Source organism: Megascapheus bottae, chromosome 9, assembly GCF_031878675.1.
Source record: "Megascapheus bottae isolate mThoBot1 chromosome 9, mThoBot2.hap1, whole genome shotgun sequence".
Taxonomy (NCBI): domain Eukaryota; kingdom Metazoa; phylum Chordata; class Mammalia; order Rodentia; family Geomyidae; genus Megascapheus; species Megascapheus bottae.
In genome coordinates this window covers 48,799,787-48,815,037 of record NC_143517.1, presented here as the reverse complement: position 1 = coordinate 48,815,037, position 15,251 = coordinate 48,799,787, and the positions used below count along the sequence as shown (strand labels likewise).

At 33.2% G+C, this 15,251-nt stretch overlaps 1 protein-coding gene across 3 annotated transcripts in view; it reads left to right on the top strand.

The window, feature by feature from the left end:
- Positions 1 to 15,251, top strand: part of Csmd3 (CUB and Sushi multiple domains 3) — an 842,017-nt gene that overhangs the window by 85,475 nt on the left and 741,291 nt on the right. For all 3 annotated transcript variants that reach the window (XM_090339296.1, XM_090339294.1, XM_090339297.1), the window contains exon 2: positions 9,774 to 9,996. In XM_090339296.1, the coding sequence (XP_090195422.1) occupies positions 9,774 to 9,996 (223 nt within the window). The remainder of the gene's footprint in view (positions 1 to 9,773; positions 9,997 to 15,251) is intronic.

Here is a 15,251-nt window from a genome sequence, read left to right as displayed (position 1 = left end):
GCTAGGATTACAGGCATGAGCCACTGGCCACATGCTTAGGCCTGCCTAGTTCAACATTTGTTGTCTTTTTTTATTAACTTTTGCTTCATAAATAAAATATAGGGATTTAGGAGAAAATATTGTCATTGTAGATTTCCTTTTATGTGCTGTGGTATTACTTAATGCAAGCCTACTTCTTTTTTTTATACAAAATTTATTTTAATTCCTTACAACTATAATTTATTATAGGAATTTGAGACAAGGATTCATAAGCAAAACCCTAAATGTGCATAACTCTCCTTTTGACAGTCTATTAATTCTAAGATCACTACATTTAAGTATTTTAAACTTCTAGCTTTATATTTATAACTGACTAAAACATTCCCAATCCCTCCAGTAATATAATGTGATCTCATACCCCAACTTTCAAGTTTATTGTTAATGTCTGATTTCTAGAAGTGCTTTATTTAAAGGTTTCATTCAGACCCAGATGTACACTTTTAGTTCCACTGACTCAGACGGAAAGCTTGTAGTACTGTGCCCAAGACTGTTCACTTTCAGTTCTGTCACCATTTTTTAACACGTTAGGCCTCCTTCAGGACACTTTAAAAGGCACAGTTGGATTGAATTCTTGTTCTTGTATATGGAGACTTCTAAAATATCAAGGAAAGACTTAAATTTATAACTACTAAAAACAGCTAGGAACTTAGATTTATTATGGCTTTTGGTTTTCTTTTTTTTCTTCATATATTTTTTATTGTAATTAATAGAAGGGTTACATGATATTTGCCAGATAGATGGTGCATTAATTCCCATACATTGATACCCTTTCACATGTCTTGGTTCCCATTTCCCTCCCCCCTACGCGCACCCCTCATCTTGTTTTCCCCGTTCCCTATCCAATTTCAAATAACCAAATACAAATATATCCTATATATCAGGTAACGAAGTGAGATACTTTAACAATATGAGATAACCAAGGGACAGCAAAAGAGATGAGAGATAATATAGTATCTTAAGACAACAATCATTCATTATATTCTAATGAACAAACTCTGACCCATAAACTACTCCTATGATCTAAGCCTGAAATCTAGACTAAATTATAGAACACAAAGGAAACTACTGAAACAAATGAACTATTTCTGGAAATTACAGCTGAAATCTTGGCCCTGCATCAATTTTGTGATATTGTGATATAATATATTTTCTAATATGATCGCACAAGAGTTGTTTTTTGTAACTTAATTATTCACTTATAAAGTGACTTTCTGATTAGAAATCACTTTGTAGAACTATTTAAAGGTAATAAAATGGGAAAATTGTTTCACTTAATATATCGTTCCATCATGGATGAGTTATGGCTGAAAAACAGAGTGAGAAACTTGAGGATTAAACTAATGGACCTTTCCTTACTTCCTAGAAGTTGTTCTATCTAATTTTTTAAATTGGTATTGTGAAAAGTTATAAGGCAGGCATGTTCTTAAGACACACACACATTTTACAATATGAATAATAATTTCTTTTTTTTTTTTGCCAGTCATGGGCTTGAGCTCAGGGCCTGAGCACTGTCCTTGGACTTTCTCAAGGTTAGAGCTCTACCACTTGAGCCTCAGCACCACTTCCGGCTTTTTTCTATGTATGTGGTAGGGAGGAATTGAACCCGGGTCTTCATGCATGCTAGGCAAGCACTTTAACCACTAGGCCAAACTCCCAGCCCTGAATAATCATTTCTGTTTATTCATTTCATTTTTTTGTCAGTCATGGGGCTTGAACTCTGGGCCTGGGTGCTGTCCCTGAGCTCTTTAGATCAAAGCTAGCACACTACCACTTGAGCCACAGCACCACGTGGGTTCTCTGGTGGTTAATGTGAGATAAGACTCTCATGGATGGACTTTCATGCCTGGGCTGGCTTTGAACTGAGATCCTCAGATCTCAGCCTTCTGAGTAGCTAGGATTACAGGCATGGGCCACTGGTGCCAGGCTTTGTTTCTTCTTAAAGTATTTTAAAAATGATTTACTTAGTGAGAAACAACAAATATCTGGTAAAGATTAATTGAAATTAACATTCAGTGCCTATATTTTTTATTACTAAAATTAAATTAGGACAATCTGATATGCAGCTACAGAAAATTGAACACAGGAATAAAATTTAAATTCCCTTTTCTCTTACCTCTGATAATTTAAAGGATTTTTGGTTAAGTTAAAAATGTGTATCATGTTTATGTTGCAAATGCATGTATAATTTAAGTGGAATAATTTTGAAACTTTCTAAAAATATGATTATAAACTCATATTAAACATTTTCTTGAAAGTAAAATTAGTTTGTAAAAATTGGAACTTGCCTATATGTTGAGAATATTACATCATTGGATAATCTAGTAAGTTTTTTTGTGTGCAATAGTAGAAGAAAATATAATTTGAATAAAAAATGAGCAGTGTTTGTCTTTTGTTTCTTTGATTTTACTATTTGTATGTATACATATATATGTATATATATATTTGCTTAAAACTGTCTAGTAAGTAGCAGAAACTTGTATAGAACTTGAGGATTCACTATTAATAAGACAGATTAAATTTCAAAATTCATGGATCTTTTACTTCATGAGAAAAATTAACAGCGAACAAGTGGATAGTTAATTTCAGAAAGCAACTAGTACTTCAAGAAGTAAATCAAAATAAAGTTGAGTTACTGAAGTTGGCAAAAGTTAGTAAAAATATGTGTCCAATTTTTCAAGTCCATATTAGCTGTAGAATTCTATCACAATAGTGCACTGAATCATATTGCAAACAATTAATTCTTTCATATGTGTCTATAGATTCAATCACAAGTGAAGTTTCTATTTTTAACTGTAAATTCACACATTTATTCTAAAATATTTATGAAACTGCAAAGTCATGCCCAGAGCCAAATCCATTTGGATGTAGATCAAGTATGAGGACATGTATATCTATGTATAGTAATGATCCTAACACATATAATTTTGTATGAATTAATAAGAACATAATTCTGAAAAAAATACCTGTTTTATGAACAGCTGAATGGTGGCAGGAAGACTAGTCATTTACATCAATGAAATTGGCATTATTTCTATCTTCATATAAATAATAAGAATTAACATTTATCCTAATATGTGACATCAAAAACTGATTAATTGTAGAACTTAATCTAATAAGTGGTCCAATAAGACTATGTAGATAAATTTCATCATGATATAATTATTGAAATGCATGCATACTTATACATTATGTAAATCTACTGTCAGTGAATATTTTAAGGAACAATGAAAGGTATTATTATTACATGCAGGAGAAGCTCCTGGAAGAGTGATAATTCTACTTCTAGATGTGCTTCCTGGCAGCAGAGGTTTTCACTGTAATTATTCATTAAATTTTCTGTGTCTGTCCATTTCTCACTGCACTTTTATCTACTGCACTTAAAATAAAAAATAATTAAAACTAAAAAGGCCTATGAAGTAATGCCATTTTTTTTTTACTCAATAAAACACTGAGATGGCCTGAAAGCTTTTTTGGCATTATAATATAGAAATAGTATTCCACAGTGAATGCTATTAATTTGAAAGTTATGCAAATATGTTCTAATAATTTAAGACTTAAAAAGATGAATGCACTTACCCCAACCTTTATCAAAATCTGTTGCTCAAAATTTATACAAAATTAAAATACAGAGCTTATCTGGCTTTGCATTTTCTGAATATGGAAGGTTGGATGATCATATAGTTTTTTGACAAATTAAAGTCCTGAGCAAAAGCACTTAGATTAAATTTGTACTAAACACCAGAGTTTTTAAGCTACTGCTTTATAATAACTATATTTACATCTATATCTCTGGCTTTATATTATATGATTTGTCTGTGTGTGATAGATCAGCTCTGTAATCTAAAGCTGTTCAAGTGGTGGAAATCTGGTGGATCACAAATTCAGGGCAGTTTCTTGATATCTCCACCTCAACAAACAAACTGGGCTTGGATTTTCACAGATACAATTCCACCTCTGCAGGTATTTGTAGTAGGAGGCAGGCTTGACTTGACAAAAATACAAGGCATTGTCTGAAAATTAACCTAAAATAAAAAGGGAATGGGAAGTACTTCAAGTTGTAGAGTGCTTTGGTAGAAGGTGCATGAGGTCGTAAGTTCTTCAGTACTACCAAAAATAAAAAGAAATGTTAGAAATGATAAATATTGAAAGGGGCTTTTCAGTAACAAAAGAAAAAGATAATTGAAAAATGGACTTTTAGGTCAATGTTGTAAATTACTGGTTACATTGAAGAGCTGGATGGACAAGTACATATTCTGACACTAGAGGAATAGGTTTTGAGCAACTTCAGAGTAAAGCTCACATTTAACATTCAAGATGAAAAAATAATACATGTAATAATTTTCAAATTAAAACAGTAACATGACTCAGTAAAATAGAAAAAATTTACCTGCATATACATATGTATAGTATGCACAAAGCTATGTAATATTTATTTATACTGAATTCTTCAAAGAATTCTTTGAGTAATGAAGTCACAAGTTTGGGTTTATATCTTTAAAAAGATTGATTTGGAATATCATGCATTCATAAACTTAAGAAATGAATCAAATCAAAAAGAAAAAAAAGGGAATCAACTCAAAGTAAGGTACTACTAAAATACCTAACAGAAAATGAGAAAAATAGAAATGAATCTAGCAAAAAAGGCACAGAAACAAAGAAGAGGGAAAAAATAGATTCAAAAGGTAGGAAGTGAAGTATTAGCTGATAAGATTGGAAGAAATGTGTACAAGACAACATGGTTTTTTATGTGTCTATAAATCTACAAGTTAATCCAATGGTAAAAGACAAATAATTACATGTGGACATTACTAGTTGAGCAGTACTCTAAGCATTGCACTGTGAGAGCAAAGAAGGATATTCTTAGGAAAGGATCACATTAGCTTAATAACCATGTGCATATGACTATATAAAATGATGCTTATCAAAATGAACTTGTAGAGATGAAAATATAAAGCTCTTTATTGTACTGTTTGTGGTTATTCTTTTTCCATATTTTTTATTGTGTATTCTTTTTTTCCTTTACTTTTTCTCTTTGGGTTTATACACTGTTATTGCTTTTCTTTGATTTCTGTACACTTATCTTGTATATAATTTTATGTGATTTGGGAACGGGAAGGAGAATCACAGAAACGATGGGACACAGGGTTAGCCAATTCAACAGTGATATTCACTAGACGTTATGTTGGAAATGAACTTTGCAACCTAATGGAAAAGGAAGTCAGGAAGGAGAATATAGGGAGAAAATGAGGGACAGGATGTTACTGTTCAAAAAGAAATGTGCTTATTACCTTACTTATGTAACTGTAATCCCTCAAAAAGAAGCAGTCTTTGGCATGGCATGCTATATTATGAAAAATAAAGCAGTTAAATGGTAATATATAAATGAACATATCCCTTTTTATGGCAACTAGTGTCACCTATAGTTTTGTGTGTGTTTGCTGGAAATTTTGGAAAACAGAAAATCTAACAAATTGATCATTCTGGAACAAGAGACCATGAGGTGAGAAAAGGATACCTTCATATAAATAATTACGAATACTTGCAGAAGTGAAAGATCAAGAGCTCCAAATGTATGAAGAAGACAAGAAGAATACAAAGAATTGTTTTGGATAGTAAAAGTTAAGGATTCAGGTTACAAGAAGCAGGTCAAGATTATAAGGTAAAAATATATAGTTTACTAAAATGTTTTAAAAAGAAAATGCAAACTCGAGTGATATTCAGTCACAGATCTTTGTTAGCGCAAAATACGCTTTAAATTATCAGTAAAATACAAATGGTCATAAAAATTTTCTGTGTGCAAGGAAAGATAAAAAGTGAAAGAAAACAGAAAAAATTAAAGTAAATATGTGGGTGGTTTGCATGTGTAAAGAAATGTATTGATGGGAATACTAGCAGTGTAATTACTTTGAAAGGTTAAACAATGGTTAATAGAATATACACCAGGGAAAAGGGACTTGACAGGGGGTGGAATGGTTTCAAAGAAGTGGGGTAGACAAAAGAGCAGAAGTCAGGTAGAATACAGTAATAATGTGTATCCCATACAATTAAGAAAAATGAGAGTTTGTGTGTGATAGGAGGGATGAGTGAGAATATTGAAAGGGATAATCTTGATCAAGAGATATTAATAAACTTCTGTATTAAATGGAAACTCCTTCCTACAAGTACTTAAAGATAATTAAAATACTATTAAAATCTTGCTATTGCTTTTGTTGACAATGTGATACAATCACAGAAATTTTAGTTGTGTTGCAAATAAAAGAAATTGTTTTATTTCATGTAGCCTTTAATAATTAAGACACACAAATACAATGTCCGGCATTAAGAAACTGCCCAAGTCAGACTCTGTAAACAATATCAATGTCAGTTTGTGCAAGTGTTTTCTATAAATTCCATAGTAATTAATTCTGGTTAAATTTTGCTTACAGTTGTTCTACAGAGCCGTGTGTGCTTCTTTGTGCTGCAGCCCTCAAAGTATCTGTAATAATAGTTTATTGATGTCCCAGCTTTCTCATGTTTTAGTTCATTAGTTCCCAGAATAAATGCTGAGCAAATGTGCTTGAAATGAGACAGGAGAAAAAGGAATGGCCATGAAGGAAATATTAATAGCAGAAGGAACAGGTGGAAAAGGAGATGGCAGTCTATATGTACTATAAAAAGGCATAAAGAATTAAGTTTGGTTTTCTGAGCAATATATCATAAAGGGTAAACAAAATTTTGTCATTTAGAAATGCATATACAGAGTATGACTGCCCGGTATGAAAACAGAAGTGTAAGTGTTTGTGGCAAAGACAAACCAGACAAGCAACCTGTTAAAATGTGAAAATGATATGAATGTGTAATTCATACAAGAAGGACTATGACTGAGAAGAATATGACAAAATATTTGACTGCAAAAAAGTCATCAAATTAAAACAATAAGTTAGCAAGTTTACACTTCTAAAAATCTAGTGTTTCCAAAATTGTTGGTGGAGATAGGAAACACCCATTTATTGAGTGTAATTGATAGTGTCTAAGTTTTAAAATTCAGCACTTTTACTTTTGAAATTTTATCTTTCATGTGTTCTAAGTTATTTTTCACTGCTTGTATTTCTAACAATGAAAATTAGCAATAGGAAAATGGTAAAAATAAAGTCAAATACATGCATATTACATACACTGCAGTCATTCTAAAAAGATAAAGTTAGGCTTGGTGTTTGAGTCAGAGTTCAAACAGTGGCTGAATATACATGAGACCCTGGATTTCATCCACAATGTTAAAAACCAAAAAAATGAGTTATAATTACTCCTCTATTTGTACACAATGGACTTCTATGCTGCTGTCAGAAAGAAGAACATCGCCCCATTTGTTAGGAAATGGAAAGACTTAGAAAAAGTCATATTAAGTGAAGTAAGCCAGACTCAAAGGAACTTAGGCTCAATGGTTTCCCTCATTTGTCATAATCAGTAGAAACCTTGGGCTCTACTAGCAGAGATTTGCAATAGAGCAAAACCTTGATACAAAAGGCCATATAGTATGACGCTAAATGAAAGGACCTCTAGGATATAGAAACAAAAGCCATATAATGAACGATTGTTGTCCTTAATGTACTATATTATCTCTCATCTTTTTTGCTATCCCTTGGTTATCTCATATTGTTACAGTATCCCACTTTGTTACCTGATATATCGGATATATTTGTATTTGGTTATTTGAAATTCGATAGAGAAAGGGGGAAAACCAAATGAAGGGTTGGGGTTGGGGGGAGGGAATTGAGGATCAAGACATGTGAAAGGGTATCAATGTATGTGAATTAATGCACCGCCTATCTGGCAAATATCATGTAACCCTTCTATTAATTACAATAAAAAATATATGAAAAAAAGAATTACTCCTCTGGGCCAAAAGAATATCAGTGGTTTTTTTTAACATAAATACCAAGTCAAAGAATGTACATTGTATGATTGGTTCAATTTGGAAAATATAAAATTTAATATATAACACTGTATTTGCATGTAGTAAGTTTAATAAACTCTTGGATAGGCGAACATGAAGCTGATAACAAGGAGCAATGTTCTAGTATACATGAGGGGAGATATTTGTTTTCTACTTTTTAATGTTTTTCACATTATATTGATTCAAAACAAAAACTTTTTGAAATAATGAACTTTAATCATCATACATTATGTCATGCCCCTGTTTAATAAAACTGAAAATAAGATGGGAAATACACATAAGTCCGATTATTTTTTAAAGTGTGATTTGTAATTAACCCAGAGTAAAAACAACAAAAATGATTTTGAAGGCATGAATTATCATGTTATAAAACATGTGAACAGCTCTGGGCATGTTAATTCAGGACATATGTCCTCCTTCAAAAGTCATCAAAACTATGAAGCTTGAAAATATATAAAACATCCCATAGACCAGATTTGTAGCTAAAGGGATGCATGCTTACATTTCATATGAAGTTCAAATTAGAAGCTGTTCAGGTAGAAAAGTAATAGAAACAAGTGATAGCTAATTAACCCAAGGCTTCAAAGTAAATTATGCTCCAAGAAGCAATTTAAAAGGACACTTATTTATTTATTTATTATTTATTGGAAAGCATAAAATGCCTTCTTTGAATTTTGGCAGTATTTACTGTTCCTGATCCAAATTCTTGTTGTTTCTGAAAGACAAAAGAAGAGCAAAATTTTAGTTTCCCTTACCAAGTTTAGAGTTTCATTTTATATGGAGATATCTTGCCATCAGAGTCATCAGACACAAATAATGTAGAACCTAACAAGTGTTGTACAGAAAAATGACTCTGTGAGTAAAGTATGAGACACGGCTGTAAAGAGAGACTGAAATGGATATATAACTTTTGAAATCAGCCCCTGTCACAACTGGCACCCTGCCTTCTAAACTTCTGGATGTTTCCTCTTATTTTACAAAAATATCCATACCCACGTTTGATTGAACTAAATCTTCAAAAAATAGAACAAGAGCTCATGCTTTCAATGTCTTAGGCCTCCCACATAACTAGGAGAGAAGTTAAGCTCACTGTTACTTGTTAATTACCCATGACCCATTTAGTTCTTATCTTTGTTCTTCAACTTCAGCATTTACTCTGATGGGATGAATATAGGATAATTTTAAAATTGTACTGAACATTCTCATTAAAGAGAGAAGAATGACATAGACCTCAAAAACCTTTTCTTTCTAATTTGTCAAGGGATGTAGATTTTCTTAATATTCGAGTCTGACAGTAGAGGTGTAGGTACTATAAACACAGTGTATTGTTAGAAAGAAGTGAAATTTATTTCTTTTAGGGTCGATGCACCTACCATAATCATCAAATTTTTACCCTGTTTATTATTTTTACAATTACACTGGAAACAACCTGAAGAAAGACAAGTATGTTCTAAAGTTTGTTGGCTGCAGTATGAAATGTTCAATGATCACATATATTGGATGATTAAGTTTAATTTTTTGATTTCTATTTTTAACATCAATGGGCAGGACAAAAATTCCCACGTGTTGTCACAGATTTATTCACTTATATTTATGCATTTATGTTTCTCTTTCTACACATAGCATTTTATTCACGTGAATGTATATGAACTTACATGCGAAATTTTCACACTTTAAAAAATGTCATCCACAAAATTATTATGAACATTATTCTTTCATAAGCAAAACCTTAGGAAAGGCTTTTAAAAGATGTGTTAAAATAATAATATCTTTTCTTTTCTTTTCTTTTCTTTTGCTGCAGGATTTATTTATACTTGTGGTGGAACTTTAAAAGGCCTCAATGGCACTATAGAAAGTCCCGGCTTTCCATATGGATATCCGAATGGTGCAAACTGTACCTGGGTCATAATAGCAGAAGAACGAAATCGAATACAAATTGTATTTCAGTCCTTTGCACTAGAAGAAGAATATGACTACTTATCCTTATATGATGGACACCCTCACCCTACAAACTTTAGGACCAGGTCAGTGTACCATGATTAAAAGGGAGGGAGAATATTGTATAGGTAATACTAAGTTGTTTATTGAAGAAGAGTTAAGCGCAATGGTATGGATATCTCATAAGACTATTTATTTTTTGATTGGAAATACATGCTCCAAAGGAAAAAAATGTTTTTCACATTTATAGCATTCAAACACTAGTCTGTTATTTATAACTCTCAAAATGCAGAGGCAAGTTGAATTGTGGATTTTTTACAATGGTTAAAGCTGGAGTGGTTGAAGTGGTTAAAGAGGTTAAAGATATATCATTAATTGTATCTTTCATGAATGAAGTCATTCTTTGTGCATAAATTTTGGCAAAACTATGCTGAATAAAGTCATTCACTGGTATGCATCCAGTTTTTATACATAGCAAAACATAAACATATTTTAGTGGAACACACTATTTTCAGATTGCATATGCAAGCAAATAATCTTTTTATGTCATAAACTGGAACATTCATAATCCTACTTCTACAAATTAACATGTTGATTTTAAGTTACTTGATGAAATGTAAAAATTGCTCAATCCTCATTATTAAGGTGACTCTGCACAATTGTCTCTTGTTAAATAGTGTATCCAAAAATATTAAGCATCATTAGAGAAAGCTCTGTGTAATAATAAATCACCTATAGCTTAGCCAAAATAATTAAAATATCTGCTGTTACAAAGTTTCTATACTCCTAGGGTATTACCTAGGTTTACATATTTTTATGTGTAGTGGGGTCTTAAATTTCCTTAAGATACCCTAAGCAGAAAATACATAAGGAATTAAAGATTGAATATACTTAGCTCTACTTGAATTACCATTCAACATACAGTATCACTTTCTAGTCCAGCCTGAACATGATCAACCTTATGTACTATACACTTACATTGCTTTGTTTCCTTTTTAAGTAAATATTTTATATTCTCTTCAAACTTGTATTAGTTATAAACACTATAAAGGAAATGATGGAACAAGATAGAGTATTTTTGTACAAGTAAAAGTTTGTTGCAAGCAGGGTGTGGTGGCTCACACATGTAATCCTAGCTACTCAGGAGGCTGAGAACTGAGGATCAAGGTTCAAAACCAGCCCAGGCACAAAAGGACCTGAGACTCTTGTCTCCAATTAACTTCTAGAAAACAGGAAGTGGGACTTGGCTCAAGTGTATGGCGGTAGCCTTGAGCTAAAGAGCTCAGGGACAGCGCCCAGGTCGAGTTCAATTCCCATGACCGCCCAGCCCCCACACAAAAATGTATCTTGCATTATTAGTTTATGGGGCAAAACTCGATACATCTACTTACTGTGGAAAATGGTAATAGCACAAGTGATATCATTCTCTTCATTGTGCTATTCTGATAGATTCCGAGAGAATGTATAAAATAACTACATGGAGTAAGTACTGTTATTAGTACACAGTTGATCTGTTTCCAGTAAGAATGACAGCAAGCGGTATATGAGTTTTTCAAACCACATGCAAAACTCAGCAGACTGATTTCTGGTGAGGTTCTTACTTTCATACGTCAAGGGTATTTCTGACTTTGTTTTTCATGTATATGGTCAAATCTATAGCATCTATGCATTTATAAAGTAACATAAGACATATATGTGTGGCAGTCCTCATATCACCAAATCAAGTCACATTAACAGCTAGATGTCTGTATACAATGACACAAACCTAAGTCAATATAGGAAATATGGAAACCTGTGTACATATGATGAGTTGGTCTGACCAAGTGAGTGGGTGTGTGCACACACACTTAAGTGTGGGAGATGGCATCTGTCCACACTTAAACATAAAAGATCAGATTACAGCGCTGAGAGTTTGCCCTAGTGGTAGAGTGCTTGCATAGCATGCAGGAAGACCAGGGTTAGATTCCTTGGTACCACATACATAGAAAAAAATCTGGATGTGATGCTGAAGCTCAAGTGGTAGAGCTCTAGCTTTGAGAAAGTCCAAGAACAGAGCTCAGGCCCTGAGCTCAAGCCCAGGACTGGCAAAAAAAAAAATCAGATTATAAGCCCAACAGAAAAGGAAAAGGGAAGGCTCATTTAGAATTTCAAGACAGCTAGAATGAAATGCGCAAGTATCTAAACACATTTGTGTATTCACTGCATAACAAGGACATAAGTTTTGCAAAATAAATCCTGATAGGTAGATTCTATAAATGTACTAGAGGGTTCTTTGTAAAATATCTGTTCTTCCTTGAAAAATTAGAAAACACATAATCATTTCACCAATAAGCAACTGTTGTTTCTATAGGCATTAAAATACTTTGGGAAATTGGGATAATATGCTTATTATCCTTGTTCTTTCTTAATGACATGTGAATTAGAAACAGTAGCATGCAATTTTCAGAAATTTTATGATGACAAACTAAGAGCTCAAAAAAACCTAATTCTTGGTATATTAGTTAATTCCTGTATACATAACAATGTGATAGGTGTTTTATGCAAATTAATTATTTCACTTGGCTTTCATTCAAACAATGTAAAGTAATTAATACATTAACATACTAAAATTAAAGAAATTAAAGTTAAAATACATGTACAGAGCTGATACTTCTGAGTATAACGGATGCCACAAAAATCATGCAAAAAATTATTTCCATGTGGAATTCAAGCACTTTATCTGAACATGCTTATATCTAATGGTCAGGATTTGCATATGAATACATGAATGAATCATTATTTTTAGAAGTATTTCGTGAAATTTTATCAGTAATACAAATTATGCAAATATTTTAAAAATACAATATTTAATGAAAAAAGGAATATTAGCTATAAATACATTTTTGGTATAGACTGTTTTCTGAAAGGAATAATTCTCATTTTACTCACTGTAAATGTGAGATACATCCATTGCTCTTTTTATTTAATGAAATACACTTGCTACTATTTACCATAGCAAAGATATGGAACCAACCCAGATGCCCTTCAGTTGATGGGTGGATCAACAAGATGTGGTATTTATACACAATGGAATTCTATGCTGCTTTCAGAAAAAGAACGACATCTTCCCATTTGTAAGGAAATGAAAAAAAAACTTCAAAAAAATCATATTAAGTGAAGTAAGCCAGACTCAAAGGAACATAGGCTCAATGGTTTCCCTCATTTGTCATAATCAGTAGAAACCTTGGGCTCTCCTAGGAGAGATTTACAATAGAACAAAACCAAGATACATAAGGCCATATAATATGAAGCTAAATGAAAGTACGTCCAGGATATAGAAACAAAGCCATCTAAGGAGTGATTGTTGTCCTTAATGTACTATGTTATCTCTCATCTCTTTTGCTGCTCCTTTGTTATCTCATATTGTTTCAGTATTTCACCTTGTTATCTGATATATTGGATATATGCATATTTGGTTATTTGAAATTGGATAGGGAAGGGGGGAAAACAAGATGAGGGGCGGGGATGGCTGGAGGGAAATGGGGACCAAGACATGAGAAAGGATATCAATGTTTGTGAAGTAATGCGCCTTCTATCTGGCAAATATCATGTAACCCTTCTATTAATTACAATAAAAAACAAGAAATGCCCTTGCTAAAGTTACAGCTGGTTTTAGTAAGACTAGCCAAAATAATCTGATGTATGGTTGTCAGCCCCGTCAAGTCTGCATTTCCATACGAATCAGTTGCTTGATTAGAAGTGGAAAGTGCTGGGGGCGGAGGCTGACATATATCTCCCTTCACTTCAATAGTTTCTCCATCCCACATTTTTTCACATCATAATGCGGTTATGACTGCAGATAATCTGTATTTTCCAAAATTATAGAAATGTACATAAATTAATATGACTGAAATAGAAGTTAACATTCGAAACAAAAAAGTATTTGTATAAATGAAGAAAAATTCAAATTGGCTTAAATGTAGAATATTCTCAAAAAGGACCTACATCAACAGAAATGGAGAGGTGGTGACTGGAAAAGAACTATTATGATTTTATGTAGTTACCAGAGACAAGCCGAGAGTCAGTGAAAGCTAGGAAAACCGTGGCAGAAACTTGAGAGTCCTATGAGAAAGAGCAGCCAGCGTAAAATCTCCATTTCTAGAGCATGCTCTGAAAATGAGGAAACAAGGAAGATGGACAGAAGTGGAATAGAGTGACATCACACACACTCAGTCACAGAGACCTCTGTAAGTCTGAATTTTTACCAGGGAACTGAGCAGCCATCTAAGGGTTTTCAGCAGAGGCTTATTACCCACAGGGCTGACAGACACTGCATAATTTGTAAGGACTAGGTTGAGTCTCCCATCTTGTGTCAATCTAGCCAGGTACTGGTTTAAGCCAGAGGCAAGGAGGTTCTTGAAACACATTCACAAAAGGGGTCCTTTTTACAATTTTACCAACCAGTGGGGACATACTTTTCTAATTTCCACAACCCTTAACACTGTTGTGTTTTATACTCTCAAAAGACAGTCACTATCTGATGTTTTGTGAAGAATAGATCAGTCAACTCCACAAAAAGTTATCTAGTGATACAGAGAATTTTGTGACCTTTTTTGTTATGGAGGAAATACTGAGTTATAAAGTGTTCAGTATCATCATATCTAATTGTACTTCTTTACATTTTAAGAAAACATTATCTCTCTCTTTTTTTTTTGTGGGTAATGGGGCTTGAACTCAGCCTGGGCACTGTCCCTGAGCTCCTCAGCTCAAGGCTACTGCCCTACCATTGAGCCAAGCCCCACTTTTCATTTTCTAGAGGTTAATTGTAGATAAGAGTCTCAGGTCTTTTTGTGGCTGAGATGGCTTTGAACCTAGATCCTCAGATCTCAGCCTCCTGAGTAGCTAGGATTTCAGGTGTGATTACAGCAAGGATTACACCGTTCGCAGCCAGAAAACATTATCTTATATGAATCTGTAATTGCATGTGCTATTTTCAGATGGTAATTCTTACATAAGTAGAGTTGAAGACTATAAAATTACGGCTTACTTTTTTTTTTTTTTTTTTTGTGCATCTTGAGGCTTAAACTCTGGCCCTGGGCATTGTGAGATAAGAGTCTCAAGATCTTTAGTGCCCAGGCTGGCTTTGAATTGCGATCCTCAGATCTGTCTCCTGAATAGCTAGGATCATAGGCGTGAGCCACTACACCTGGCCACGACTTTTTTTTTTCCATTAAAAGGTAAGTGAAGAACATAGCTTTTATATGAATGCATTTTTGGAAGTGGCTCTGTGGCTAAAAGTGATAGAGTGCAAGCCTTGAGGTAAAGAGCTTAGGGACTGAGCCAAATCCCAGCATACAAGCCC